The 15,318-nt window shown below is 37.0% G+C and overlaps 1 protein-coding gene across 1 annotated transcript in view; it reads left to right on the top strand.

Annotated features, from left to right (window-relative positions):
- Positions 1-522: 522 nt before the first annotated feature.
- TPO (thyroid peroxidase) overlaps positions 523-15,318 on the top strand; it is a 78,856-nt gene continuing 64,060 nt past the window's right edge. Inside the window, exons 1-3 of the mRNA XM_074947228.1 lie at positions 523-580; positions 4,029-4,113; positions 14,451-14,620. Coding sequence (XP_074803329.1) covers positions 523-580; positions 4,029-4,113; positions 14,451-14,620 — 313 coding nt within the window. The remainder of the gene's footprint in view (positions 581-4,028; positions 4,114-14,450; positions 14,621-15,318) is intronic.

Genomic DNA, 15,318 nt, shown 5'->3' with positions numbered 1-15,318 from the left:
CCCTATGGAGAGATTAGATAGAAGTGGTTTCTGTAAGAACCTGATGCATTGCCTAGTGTGGAATGACAAGCACAGCAAAATTACAACCTCAGGTTGCATGGAAATCATGTTGTTTGTGTGAGAAATAGAAAATGGGTGGTCAAATATTAATTTTTTTTATTCTATTGCTCCAGGGTCATCTGACTTCTGGGTTAAATGCAGATACTGCTGTAGAAACATATTGTGCTGTCAAATAGGATGTGCATTTGACTTAACTAGAAGTTTCCCAGGAGGCTTTCAGTAACACCATGAAAGAAAAAGTGAATGAACTAATTATGAGTTTTTAAAAAAAACTTTGAAGTAATATCCAAATGTGTGACAACATATTTAATGAAAAGAGAACATATATTACTGGGCTTAGGAAATTATCTAGTGTGCATACTGTATATTTCTTCTAGGAGCTGTGATCCCCATTTTTCACCCACCATAATGTCTTCATTCCTTCAGATGAGAGTGTTCATTTTCTTGGGAGTTTCAGCAACTATGGCCTGCACAGCTCTTTTCTTCTCTTTTGTTCAGAAAGGCAAAGATGTCTTCTTTGGTAAGTAACAAATAAAATGTTCTTTATTTCCTGTTTCAACCTTTGGTTGTACTGTTGGTGAAACTGAAAACACACAGGTAACACTTGGTAGTTTAGCTTATAATACTCTTTATAGCCAGAAGAGAGACAAAGATAGACATCAGTGAAAGTTTTTCCACAATTGTTTTCCTTTAAAAAAATAAAATTACAGCTTTATAAATTCACCACAGGGAACACCCTTTGCACCTGTAATGGATGTGTCTGATTCATGTACCTTGTGATTAGGAATGTCTGGCTGTACTTTCTTGATTGCATTCACAAGTCACATACAGTATTAACACAGAGAACTCTGACTTCCTTCCTAGAATCAGAATCCGTAAAGTTAGACACTGTAAGACTTCAGAATTACTATGAACTTCAGAACTTACAGTGAATTCTAAGCCAGTAAGGTCTATTGAACCATGGGTGGAGAAATATTGGCAGTCCCATTGTTTGAGTCATTTTAAAACTGGATTGAACCAAGATTCAGGAATATCGTATGAAGAACACTTCTGCTGTAGTAGAGAGAATACAAGATGAACGAGCAGGGCTTTTTGATATCTGTAGTTTGTTATTTTATTCTATAACTTTAGGTAAGATTAAGATGGGAACAATCTTAGAAGCTCTTGCATTTCAAAGTAATGTATAAACATTTTGTCAAATAAGATTAGATCTGAGATGCGGCGGGGGACATTGCTTTTCATGGGAGATTGTGTTCTTTTCTTGACTATAACTGCCAAACAGGAGATCAACTTTGATTCCTGTTATGGACTCTCAGTTTGGTGTCACCGTGTGAATTGTTAGGGAGGTCTTGGCCTGGAAAGACCTAACAAAAAAGTTGGCTAGTTCATCCAGTGTAGCTGAACAAATTTAGCACTGGTGAAAAGCAGCTATTTCTGGCAAAACAGTGTATGGAAATTAAAACCTGTGCTTATCACTAAAAAGAGGCAGAGGCAGAAATTCAATTACATCATGTGTTTCAGATCAAAATCTTGTTTGGGGCTATGCGATCAACAATGCTCAAAAAAATGAGGCAGGCAGAGTAAACAGGTTGGTGGAAAACACCCATAAAAATAATTGAAAATAGTAGTACCAAAGACACACTTCTATGTGGCTTGAGTCAATCTTACTTTTTAATGTAGACATTAAAACCTTTTCAGATACTCTTGCTAGAAGAACAGATGCAGAGCAATACTTCCTCAGTTGATATACATTGATCAAAAAGGTTTCATACGAAGTAGACACCTGAGTGATAACATTAGATGAATCATAGGAGTAATTCACAATATGCGGGGGGGGGGGGGGAGGGGAATGTCTGCTGCTATCCTTAGATCCTGACATCTTTGATAACATAGAATGGCATTTTCTCAAAACATAGGTGTCAGAGATGGATTTTGGAGGCATTATGAAGACACAGATATTTTAAGATTCTCCATCCATTAGGATAAAAATTAACAGGGTATGTGCCAAAGAATTTCAACTGCAAAGAGGAGCCAAAGTTGTCCCCTTTACCCCTTTTTGTTTTCCCTATTTATTGAACACCTGGCACTACAAAACAAAGAATAATAATAGCATAACAGCACTTACAATTAATGAAATAGAACATACAATTGCACTGTTTGCAGATGATATTATACTAATGTTACCAATTCAGTACAATCTGACTTCCATTCTGAAAAAAATAATTAATTCAGTGATATATCAGGCCAGAAAATTAACTATAAGATATCTGAAATATTCAATATAGGGCTGTAAACTGTAATTAAACAGCTGCAAGATACATATGCGTTTGTATGGTCCAAACAAAAGTACTTAAGAATCAATATGTCTCCCAACTTCAGTCAGTAAATTACATTGATTTTTTTTCCTGGTATTTCAAAACTGATTTGTTGAATTGGAAAAACACTACATTTGCCTTAGATTGGTTGTAGCACTTAAAATGAAAATGGATTGGTTGCCAAAGCTTAATTTCCTATTTCAGGCCCTACCAACATGGGTACCAAAAAAAATCTCCAAAGGTGTGGTGTTTAGATGTTGCTTCTAATTATTAGAATTGGGAGCACCGGCTGTTGGGAGTCTGAAAGGACATATAACAAAAGGCAACCCAAATAAGAATTATTACATTTGTATGGGACAATAAGTTCCCATTTGTAAGTAAGAATTCTCTGTATGTAGCCACTGTGGATGGGGGATTGGCAGTACCAAATTTATTAAAATATTACTGGGTGGTTCAGTTAATATCACTATCAGCCTGAAACCCTGGTATTCCCAATAAATATGGGTGGAAATTGAACAACAGGATTTTAAACATATTTAGCATAGTGTTCTTATTCTTTTTAACCTAGAAGATATAGATCAGTACAAAAGAGAAACAATCCAGGGAATATGCAATGTCACATCATCCTTTCATAAGGACATTTTGGGTATGGAATTTGATAAGTTGTACCCCCTTTCCAACCTCATTTAAACTCATCAGAAACAATCCAGAATTTCAACTGGGTTCATCTAATCCAATATAAAATACATGGGAGGAAAATGGTACACAACAATTGACCACAATGATAAAATTATGACAATTAATGCCATCAAATTATTTATGGGGAATTAATATGCCAGTTCTGGTTTATTGGCAACTAAAGTAGTATATCAAATCCCAGTCAGGCAGCCCAATTTTTAGGAGAGCATGAACAATCATAGAAACAGTAATTATGGGGAAAATCATGTGAAAAGTCCTGCTCTCTGCATGGTATAACCAATTGTTACCAATGGAGCCAGAAGATAGGACCTTTATGGAAAAATACGAAAAAGGTCTAAAACCAGACATCCATTTGCAACAATGAGGAAATATCTGGATCTTGCTTGAATCGAGTTTTAAAATATCTGGAGGAAGGCTGGAACCTTATCATTTGTATAACTCGTATGCACAATTATTACAAAGTACTTTATCAGTGTTACCTCACTCCATTTAAACTAAGGAAATATATAAAAAGAGAGTCAAATGCAGGAGAGAACATGGCAGAACAGGGATCTTTGTGCATGTATGGTGGAACTGCCCTAAGCTAATATTCTGGAGGAAAATAAACAGAATTTTCAAGGTAAATAAAATTAGTTTACACACAGACCCCATAGTGCTTCTATTAAGTTACAGCCCAAAGGAGGTTACTGACTCAGAAAAGAACCCATTAATAACATAAATACTGCTAGGCAGCTATATGTGATGATAGCTCCTTTTTCTGGAAAATAATAGCTCCCTCAACATTAGCCACATGAGAAAGTTTGGGAAATCCTTTCAGTGGAAAAATTACAGACAGCCTTATATCAATATTAAGTGGATTTTATGAAGGAAAGTATATCAGTAAATATCTCAATGATCAATACTCTTTGGATGATTGTTGCCTCCAATTTAACTTTTAATTTTTTTAATGTATAGAAGAAACTGAAGATACCTACGTTACCAGTGCTATCCAGGAGGGGGCTAAAGTGGTGGATGATCCTATATACCATACACTGAAAAGGTAAAAATGGTCTGTGTGTCAGGTTTGCTGTTAATTTCAATGTGACCCCTGTTTGGCCATAAGGATATCTCTTTAGGGGAGCATGCAATGTCACATCATCCTTTCACATGTTGTGAACCAATCTAGTTTGTATCATACCATATGCTGCACACTAGTGCAATATTTTATTCGTTAACTAGTAAAGCGTTACTATGTAAAAACCAAAAAATACTCTAGCAAGCGAGTGTTTTCTGATTGTTTGAATCCAATGAAAGATGTCAGATGGCATGAATCTTTGAGGCAAACGAGTCTGAGTTTTCACATAACCTCATTTATTTATTGGGCTAAAGTAAAGCTTTAAATAGCAACTATATTTTACCAGCATCTGAATGAGATAGAAACAATGGGTGATGTCGTGGCTCCTGTTAGGGGGCTTATTCCTTCACTCACTCACTTCCCTGGTCCTTCTCACATGAACAGAGAGCAACAATACCGGAAGTCCAAAGGTGCAAACAATTCCATGTTTATTGGGGTGAACTTCCAGCAAGCATGATTCCAGTTTCCTTCCTTAGTGTCCCCCTTCCCAGCTCTGACACCACAGAGCCTTACCTGTGGCCCTGTTCCCATCCCTGCCCTAAGCTAAATATGATTCCAATTTCCCCACTCCCATTCCCTGTTCCCATTTCCCCCACCCACCCACCCACCCACTTCCTGATTGACTGCAGACTATATAGTAAAACTTGAGTTCTGCTTAGCTATACCTTAACCAATCATTCTCCTGAAATTTAACTAACCAATCCTAACATATTGTAACATGATTATTTAACCAATTATATCCCACCACTTAATTAGTTTACACCCGGCAAAATTAATTATACAGCAGACAGAAACAATCATGGAACCAGATAGAGACCATGCAAATAAACAATAGCAAAGTGGGAACTATAATGACAAAACAATACAGAAGTGAGGATTTCACATCCCAACTATTGATATGTGAGTTCTTGCCAGACAGGATGCTATCAAACTAAGTTTCCTTTTACATTTTCTAGGCACTTCCCTTTCTTTGGAGGCGATAGGCATTATCAGGACAGGATTGTATTCCTAACAGCCCAATAGCACCTGATTTCAATGTGACTAGTTTGGAATGTGAGGATGTGACCGTTCGCTTCCCAGCTTATGGCTGCCTCTGCTGCTTAGCCAAAGGCCTTAGCCTAAGCACAGGGCCTCAGACTGTCATAGTAAGAGAAGGCCCTTACACTGGCAGACAGTGATTTTGATTCTTTCTTTTATACCTCTATAACTAGCTATGTGATAAGAATACACCTAAATTCTTAGAGTATAGGCCTTTACAGACAGGCCTGAATATCTATATCCTAACAGCTACCTCAAAGGTAATGGCAAAAATCCCCTTGACTTCAGTGGGGCCACAATTTCACCAAGTGAGTCCATGTTAAACAGGTTTTGACATGAGAGGATGTTAGGGACTGAATAAATTCAGTAACTTAACTAATGCCCAATGGAAGAATAGACGTGAGTTGTTAAAAGAAATGGTAGTTAAAACACAAAAATAAAACCAAAAAAATTAGCTTGTTTTTTCACAGTGAAGTTGGAGCCTAGACGGTGTCAGGGGAGAACAGTGATGATAGCAATCCAATCAAAGTGGTCGGGGGGGGGGGGCACTCTATGTAAAATGTACCGTTATTAGGCATGGGATCAAGTGATTTCTGTGTACAGGTAGCTCTAAATATCTAAATGTTATGTGCTACCCCAAATTTGTTTCTCTCCCATGACCTCCAGCATTTTTACAATTGTTGATGTCCCTGAAGCCATTATGCAAACAGGGTTTATCTGTATATGGTGAAAGTGACTTGAGATTCATAGATCCCAGGAAAACTTCTTGCAGCTCTTTGAGTAGACTGAGTATAATAGAAGGTCACTTTTGCTTAGTTGTCTCAATATGGATTTTGTGGCTTACAGCTATGCGACCAGATTTTAAAATGTTGGCTTTAACTTATTGATGTCTCAGTTTCTTCATGTATAAAATGGAGCTGATAATATTTACCACTCTCACAGGGATGTTGTGAAGGTTATTTGATTAACATTTGTGTAGTGCCTCATAGATGATAAATGTCAAGTATTATTAGTACTGCCAGTTGTGCTGCTGGTTGTTGCAATCCATTGGAAACTAAATTGCAATCCAGCTAATTTCAAATAGGGCACCATACTGTTTAAATTCTTTCAAAATGTTAACAAAATAATAGGTATACAAGATATAAAGTGTTGCAATGTTCAAAGTTCATTTTTAATGTTCGTCTTAATAGAGGCTTCTTAGGGAATTATAATAATGAATAATATAGAAAAGACCAATCAGCAGGTCCTATTTTCTTTACCTATTATACAAAGAACACAATGATTGAAAATCAGATGACAAATTATATCTGATAACATGAATATTTGATTGACGCATGGAACCTTCGAAGGCAGGGTGCTATTGGTGGAAAACAGCTTAGAAAGAGTAAAAATGTAGTAGGCATTTTACATGATGGGCTTGATCATGTAAGCCTCTGAGCACTCTGACCATATCCACTAAGAGACATGCTTAAGTGTTTTGCTGGATCAGAGTCGGGGTGCTCAGTAACTGCAGGCTTCAGTTCTATATGAAGAAAAATAGCATCTGCAGTTACATTAACAAGTATAAAATAGCAGGGCTGTCAATCTTCATGGTTCAGGGCACAAAAGGATCATTAACTGAAGTTCATAAGAAATATGCCCTATCTTATACAATATTACACAATTTGGTGCCTTTAGGCCAATTCAGTAGGTCAATGGGTCCCATAGAAGTTAATGGAAGGTTTGCTATTGACTTAATTTGGCCCTATGAGTATGTCTTATACCTTCCTCTTAAACATCAGACCCCTGGCCTTTGGCAGAAACAGAACACTGGACTGAGAGGGCTGTTGGTCTGTTTGGATAGTCTGCTAAAGTAGCTGTGTCCTTAAGTTCTTAAAATATTTCTGTATTTTCAAGTCACTTTAAAGGTATGTGCAATTTAATAAACTAAACTATTTTCTTTATATGTAAAAGAATATGGTGCAGTTGAATTAGGACTTTAGTGAGTACAAAGCCTAAAAACTATGAGAAATGAATCTTACTGCATATTTGAACTTCTGGAAGTTATGGAATTCATAGTACTGCGAAAACTCAAATCATCTCACTTTAGCTCATAAATAACTGAAGAAGGCCACAATACAATACAAATGAGTTCAGCTCTTGAGAATGAAAAGCATTTCTAGGATGAAAAGGCAGTTTCCTATTCAGCCTGGGATTGGGAAACTCCTAATTATTCCAAGTACAACAGTACAAAATTATGTTTGCTGAATTCATGAACTAGGTTTCCAAACTGCAAGCACACTGAGTGAACAAAACTAGATTTTATTTATTACTTCAACTTGAACTTGAACTGTGATCATAATGGACAAATGCATATCCTCGGGTAGGTATTTAATATCACCATTTGGACTCTTGTATTATTTTAGACCCTCCCCATATACTTACGAATGCTGTAATTATTGAACAGCAACATATTAAAGTCACTGACTACAGCTACCTTCAATGTTGCTAAGTTTTTAAATGTAAACTTGATTAGACCTATAGGGGGCCAGACAGCTTCAGAATTAGAGAGGAAGTGTACCCCAGGTGTAGGTCACTCCTTCCCATGGGCACTCTGATGCCCATTGGTCAGCCACAGGAAGATGGGCACTAATTGGCTCCTTGCTTCCCACAATCATTAATTTAAACCCTTGCTTGGGTTTTTTTGTCTCACCCTCTCTCGTCTTAGTTGTAGTATGGAGCCAAATTGGCTGATGCCTTTGTAGTTTTGTTTTTGTTTCTTCATAGCGTCATGATTAAACAGGAATAGGACTTTCAAATTTAAAAACTAGGAATTTATATAAATGTTTAGTTCACCACAACTTGTGGCTGGTGCCCAGTGTGGATGAAAGGCCAAAGGGTTAGCTCCCAGAAATAAAGGAGACCTAGGATTTCAAGCTGATGGAGCTTGGGCCTGTGGGGAAAGGGGAGACCTGAAGTCTTCACAGAACAATGTCCCTCTCTGGTACCTTCTGCCCCCTTCACAGTGGGAAGGGGATTCAGCAGAATGTACTGAATCTTAGGAGTAGGCAGTGGAGAGTCTACCCTGCATTATGGACTATATGTAAGAAGCCCTGTATACCCTGCACTGGATTACTAAATACCTGGTAAGAGTAGAGGGGGCAGATAACACCAGGGAGGGGTGCTAAGTTTAATAAAGTTGTGGCCCGCTGCTTAAATCCATCTTTGTGTCTGTCCTCATTCACTTGCATGTCCTGATCAATGAACTGCTAGCAAAATGCAATATTTTTTAAATAGCTTTCCCAGATTTTAATATTATTTAGTGCCTGATCCAACTCTCACTGTTTGTTGTGCAGTTTATAATTGTCTCGTTATTTCTTTGAGCTGCCCAGGCCTGTTTGTTGTACCCACCTGTTGTCTCTCATCATATAATTAGATTGTTGGTTCTTTAAGGCAGGGGTCATTGTTCTGTCTTTGTCATTATCATAATACAAATAATCATAATTATTGTAATTTTCATTACTATTACAATTATCATACTTATTATGATTTATTATTTTTATTATACTCATATTATAGTAGTGCCTAGGCATCACAATAAGGATTATAGGCACTGAACATACACAGAGTAAGAAACTGTCCCTGCCCTGAAAAGCTTACACTCTAAACAGACAACACAGACAAAGAGTGGGAAAGTACACACAGAGAAGTGAAGTAACTCACTTAAGGTCACAGAGCAGGTAATTGCCAAAGCCAGCAATAGAAGACTCAGAAGCCTATCCTCTAGACCAGGCTGTCTCCCTGTGCTCTCCCTACCTTAGGTCCTGACCAACCAGAGCTCTGTTGGACCCAGGAATCTATCTCCCTGTGCCAGGCAGCAAGGAAACAGTATATTCCATGAGAAATCTCTCAAATTAATTTGTACTTTACTGTCAGCAATTATTACATAGTACTTTTGTCTCCATCCATTTGTTATTGTTCTCTCTGCCTGATGATTTGCTAAATCTAAAGTGTAAAAAGATGATAGTCTGGTTGAAGTTAAGCTCTAAGCCATGTTGGTTGTAACAGAGAACAAGACAATTAGTGATCTAAAGGCTCTCTGCACTTTGACCAAAATGTGATGTTCTCTAATCAACATGGAAATCTAACAACAATGTAATTCAGCAGTAATTTCTGGCTACATGTCATAAAGGATTCCTGGAGTTCCTCACATTTAAGTCATTGGCTTTAGATGTATATTTCTAATAATAATTATATGTGCCACTTATTTATACAACTCCTTCATCCAAAAAGCTCAAAGTATTTCAAATCGTTAAGTAATCAAGCCACTCAAAAACTTGTGTCTTAGGTAAACATTATTGTGCCGAATTTACAGGTAGGATAAACTGAAGCATAGTTAGTTTAAGTGACTTTCCAAAGTAAGACATTGGCACAACCAGGCATAGAACTCAAGAATCCAGACTCTCAGAGCCAACTATTAACCACTAAAATACACTAACTACCCAGTGAAAATACAATGGCAGTCACTCAAGATATATTTATTTTAATTTTTTTTAAAATATACGCACACACATACACACATTTTATTAACTTACAATAACATACACCGCAACATAGATTTAAAATGTAATTAATATATATAAATGTCACTGCACTATGGCCCGCAAAGGAAAACCGTACAGTTCTAGTGAATCTAATCAAAACATTAGAAATACAAGTTATGGAACAGACCACATCTTTAATTAGAGAGCTCCCAACCCAGTTTCAGGTACATTGGTACAGATTTTTCTATTACCTTTCATGAGACAGGCATGCTTTCATAGTGGGGGGAGATGTGCAGTTTAACTAAAGGACCACCCAAAGTCAGCAAATGCCAGCTGAGCTGGAAAGGCTCCATGATTCTGAAGAGAAGTTATGAGCTGAGGGGGAAAGAACCTGGACACCCCAAAAGGCTCTGCCCAGGCCCAGAAACCTCTCCAGAGTGGTAAGGCATCTGAGGCAGGGAAATGCATATAGGTGTGTTCATTATTTTATATAGATCTGTGTATTTCTCACGCTGTTAAGTAAAGAACAATGGTGTTTTAGAATCCTCTCTCAAGGATGTCTATCTGTTTGTTTTCATTGTTATGTCTCTCTGAAGAGGTAAACTATAAGCCACAAGGCTCAAACCTTTGGAGAGGCTTTGGAGGAGATAGCGCTAGTTTCAAAGTCTAAGCATTTGCCTGTAGGGTCCTCCCTGCCAAGAGGAGTGTAAGACATTAGGTCTTCACCTGGAATATGTGCCGAGAGGCCCAAAGCTAGAAACAGGGCTTAAACTGCCCACCACTAGCAAGCTAAGGGCACATGGGATTCAGAGCTTGGATCCCCTCACAGCAGTCTGGCAAGCATACAGCAGGAGGAGCATAACCAGATCTGTGACATTAACAAAGAACTGGCCCTAAACAAAATGTATCATTTAGAGGTTTTGGATGAAAAGTTCTACTAAAAAGGATCTTTCCTGCAGAAAATTTCAGTTTTGACAAAAATCCATTTTTCCAGAAGAAAAACATTTCATTTGAATTTTTTGACCAACATTACTTATAATATTCCCATCACTATGATATCTGTCTGCAAAGAGATGCAGTATCTTGATTCAAAGAGTAAAGTAAGTGGCCTTTGAGAAATGTACAAAGCTGTTAAAAAGTATATTTTGCTGTCAACTGTTCCTATTACAGAAATGGGATTCTCTCACTTCCCTATACAAATGCTAACTATTCATTTTAATGTGCCAAAGAGTTAAAAACTCTGTCTGTGTTACAAGGAGCTAAGCTTTTCTTTATAATTTTCCTCTCCTGTCCATTGAAAGTCATCTTATCAAGAAATTAGATTCCAGAGATAATCATCAATGAGTTTGCATCAAAATAATCAAGAAAGCAACATATGCAGTTTCCATTTAACCAGTGAATACAAAGGCATTTTCAAAAGTTAAGAAAAATAATATGAAGAAAAGTAGAAGGAATGGGTACAGCATATAAAGTGTCCTAAATTTTTGGTGTAATGAGAAACTGCAGATGAGATGTAATGTCTGAAAAGACCTCAATTGAACCCTGTCAGAAATCTTTCAAAAAACTTCCCGTGAGATTTCCAGCCCCATTTGGTATAAACTCAAGATGTTTAATTTGGACAAGCTGTAGACGAGCCCTAAACTCAAAGATTCTTATGTGAACTGAACCTACATGCTAAATATTTTGAGGTAGGCCTAATTCTGATGAAAGTAGATGAGATTTTCTGAACCAGACCAGAGCTAGGAATGGCTGAAGTTGGGTCTTTCAAGGTGGAGGAATATCTTAAGGAAGCAGAGTATATTTTATCTGAGGGGGAAAAGACAAATGACATCCCTGGAAGTGTCTGAGTTTTAATGACAGACTAAAGATGGCTCAGAGTCTTCAGTCAGAAATAAATACTTTTATTTAGTATGTACTGCACAGGAGCTATCCTGGTTTCATAGTTCTAACCAACGGGGGAAATAACCTCATTTGCAAAGCCTGTTCCAGATGCCACCAGTTCAGATGCCTTGCAAGCTGCTGTCTGCTGCTGGTGCCTCTGTATACCCAGGCAAGTGGACAAAAGGGACAATCTGTATATGCTGGGAAGTGAAAAATCAATTTCTATGCCCCAAATAAGAAACTACTCTTGCAGAAGGTCGCTAAACATTACCATTTATTCACTGACACTCAAGTCCTCAAAGGGGTGTCCAAAAATGAAATGAGTTTCATTTAATATTCTGTAAAACTTCACTGTTCTGGGATATCTCTTGAGGGGTATAAGGTAACTCAGGCTTAAAAGCATGTTAGGAATTTTCAAACACTGCCTTCAATAAATGTTAGTTCAAGGCAAAAGAAAGATACTATATCTAAAGCTGAAGGAGTATGGCCAATACAGATGAGAAATCCTTTTGAAAATTATCCATATGTATTTAAATATTGCCTCCTGAGAAGGCTAAGGTAATTGAGAACTGATATTTGAGAATTTGAAAAATAAGTGTAATCATAGAATATCAGGGTTGGAAGGGACCACAGGAGGTCATCTAGTCCACCCCATGCTCAAAGCAGGACCAATCCCCAATTGGTCTCTGCAATTAATCTCTGCAAGTTGCTCATACACTTTAGGATTTAGGCAACTATGCTCACATCTAAACACCTCAGGCCTGAATTTTATCTCTCATACACTGGTTTTTATACTTCTATAATTCCTTTGACTTCAGTGGAGTTGTTTCTGAATTACATAGTCTGTGAGATTTGTTGATTAATTTTACCCTTGTCACTCTCAGGACTAGAACTCGGCAAATAACTGATTTTTTGGTAAGTTGGTAATTTCAAAAAATCAGAGCAAAAGTCATTTTGGATCAGACCAAAAATCAAAAAATATTTGAATTTGTTGGCAGATGAAAAAGTTTGAAGGGAAAAAAATGTTTTTGGTTGAATACATTTCATTTTGATTTTGAGCATTTTTACATGTTTTTTTTATAATTTTAAAATTAAATTAAAAGAAATTTCAAAATGAAAAGCCCTTTTGAACCAGAAAAATCAATATTTAATTTTTACATTGTAAATACAAAACATTTTGATTTTTTCAGATTTTTTTTGGTTGGTTGGTTCCACTGTTTTTTTGTTTTTTCTTTAAACAAACAATTTACAAAACACATTGGTGTTACCAAATCTAAATTTTTCACCATAAAATTGTGGTCAAAATTTTTTGCCTACCTCTAATCAGGACCCAGTTCCACTATTCTTTCACATGCAGAGCTGAGCTGCAGTGGAGCGCAGTGAAGATAAGGCCTGGAAGTCGGTTTATTTCTCTCTATGTCAAACAAAGTGCTGCACATCAGATTTCCATCCAAACTATATGTAAAGCATGAGCCTAGAGAACACATCACCAAACTGAGCTTGGCTTGCCTTGAGGGGTTTTTCACATTCTAGGGATCTGATTCAAGACTCATTGAAGTCATTGGGAACTTTGCCACTGACTTTAGGTGGTTTTGCAACAAACCCTAAATGGTTAAATATTTGTGAAAACTCCTAGGTATAGCATTTACAGCACTTCACTGATTGAATATGAGCAGGTGCACAGTGAATGGGAACTCAGCCAGCTACCCATTATGTGGAGCTGGTTTTTTTACTATAGACACTTGTCTGAGGTCTCAAGTTTGACTGAGTGGGCTGTTTCTTGATTGAGCACTTAATTGTATATTTTATGCCTTAAGCTGTCTGTGATCTTAAATTTGACATTTAAACCAAACCTACCATTTGGCTTCACTCTTCGGTTAATGCTACATTGTGACTATTGTATTTAGCATCGATTAGTATTTTGTCCACAAGGTATCCCTTCATATCCTTATGTAATACAAATTTTGCTTCAGGGCATCATCAATTCACAACAAGCATAAAAGGGAAGTGGTTTAGTTCTTCTGGCAAAGTTTATTCCTTTTTGCCACTTGAGATATTGAGTGACATTCCTTCTGTCCTCTGTCCAGCAGCATTATTTCTGGTGTAGCCATAGAAATGACAGAACAGTACTGCAGTTATTTTCCACTGAATGTCTTTAGCATTTGCTTCAGTCTAATCTGAACCATCCAAGTGATGGTGTTTCCAGCTAAAATAAAAAAATGAGGCACAGATCTGAATGCAGTATTCAGAGTGCAGTTTTAACAGAGGGATTACCACCTTCTTGTTACAATTTGATGCCTTAGAAATTTCACAGGCTTGTTTTGTTTCCATATTGCTTTGCAAAGTCATGTCTAATTTGTTGTCCATGAGCAATCTAAAGTCTCTTTTGGCATGATAACTTTCCATGTTACTCCCTTTCATGGAGTAACTGAACAACTAAATAGATAACTCCTGTTAGGCTTCAAGGAACCTTAGCTTATATGTTGGGGTTTTTTCCTAAAATATAGTATTTCTAAGTCAAATCTTTAACTATTTCCAATATGTGTACACACATTATGATTTGTTGTATTGTGATTTCAGACCACGAGTGTTTTCCTTCTCCATCTAGACAGAGCTCTGTATATAATTATTAATAAGTTTCATAAAAAGGGAACTCTGAACGGAATGCATTTTCCCTTGTTAACATGGATACAAATATTTTTAACAAATAGCAAAAGATGATAAAAATCTTCCCAGGTTCAATCTTTTCCACTTAAGCCCTAATTACAAATATCAGTATATTGAAAGGTTACACTTAAATGCATATTTTATCTGTTATAGAAATCTTCAAAGGAGGGGAATAATAGCTCCTGCTCTGCTGCTGGCTTTTTCAAAATTTCCTGAACAAGAAAGTCAAGATATTTCCCAAGCAGCTGAAAGAATGGAAACTTCAACACAAGTGCTGGAAAAAAAAGTTCACCAGAAGCAGAAACGCTCACTGCATCCAAGTGGTAAATACAACACACAGGCAGAAACCCCTGTTGATAGCTTAAGGGTTATCTCCTAGATTGAAACTGTGTTGACTTCATTTTTATTTTATGCAGGCAGGAGTACTATTCATACCCACACCTTAGAGTCATAGTGCATGCTGTTCAGATCTTAAAAGCATCTTACAAATAGTTAACCTCTATTGTGTTTTGCTTCTGATTGTACTGCTATGGTGCTTGAGCATCTAAACAGCAGCATTTAGCCATTAGCATCCTTTGCAATCACACACATGCACTTGGATTGTCTACAAATCATCTCACAAATATACTGAATGCCCTGTGTGTTTTGTTGAGCTTCTTAGGTCAGAGGCTTTGGTCCTTCTGGAGCCTGAGGTTGGCAGACACAGAAGGGTACTGTTTGTATCTTTTTCCTCTGGGGCACTGAGTTCCTGAAATGTGTTTCCTCCAGACATGGAAGGACTTCTTACTTTTCATGGTGCATTGATTTTATGTATTTTATACGCTATTTTACTGTTTTATGTAATGCACTGGAAAGTTCAAAGTTGGAGAGTTGTCTAAGTAATACAACATCATCATTATTACTATAATTATTATTTTAAGATGGGCAAAACCAACCCCCCTGGCATTTGGGATGTTTGAAATTCAGACCTAGATCCAAATATGTCATGACTTATTACCATCTCTATAAATAATAACATTGT

Source organism: Natator depressus, chromosome 3, assembly GCF_965152275.1.
Source record: "Natator depressus isolate rNatDep1 chromosome 3, rNatDep2.hap1, whole genome shotgun sequence".
NCBI lineage: Eukaryota > Metazoa > Chordata > Testudines > Cheloniidae > Natator > Natator depressus.
This window is presented reverse-complemented; position numbering and strand designations above follow the sequence as displayed.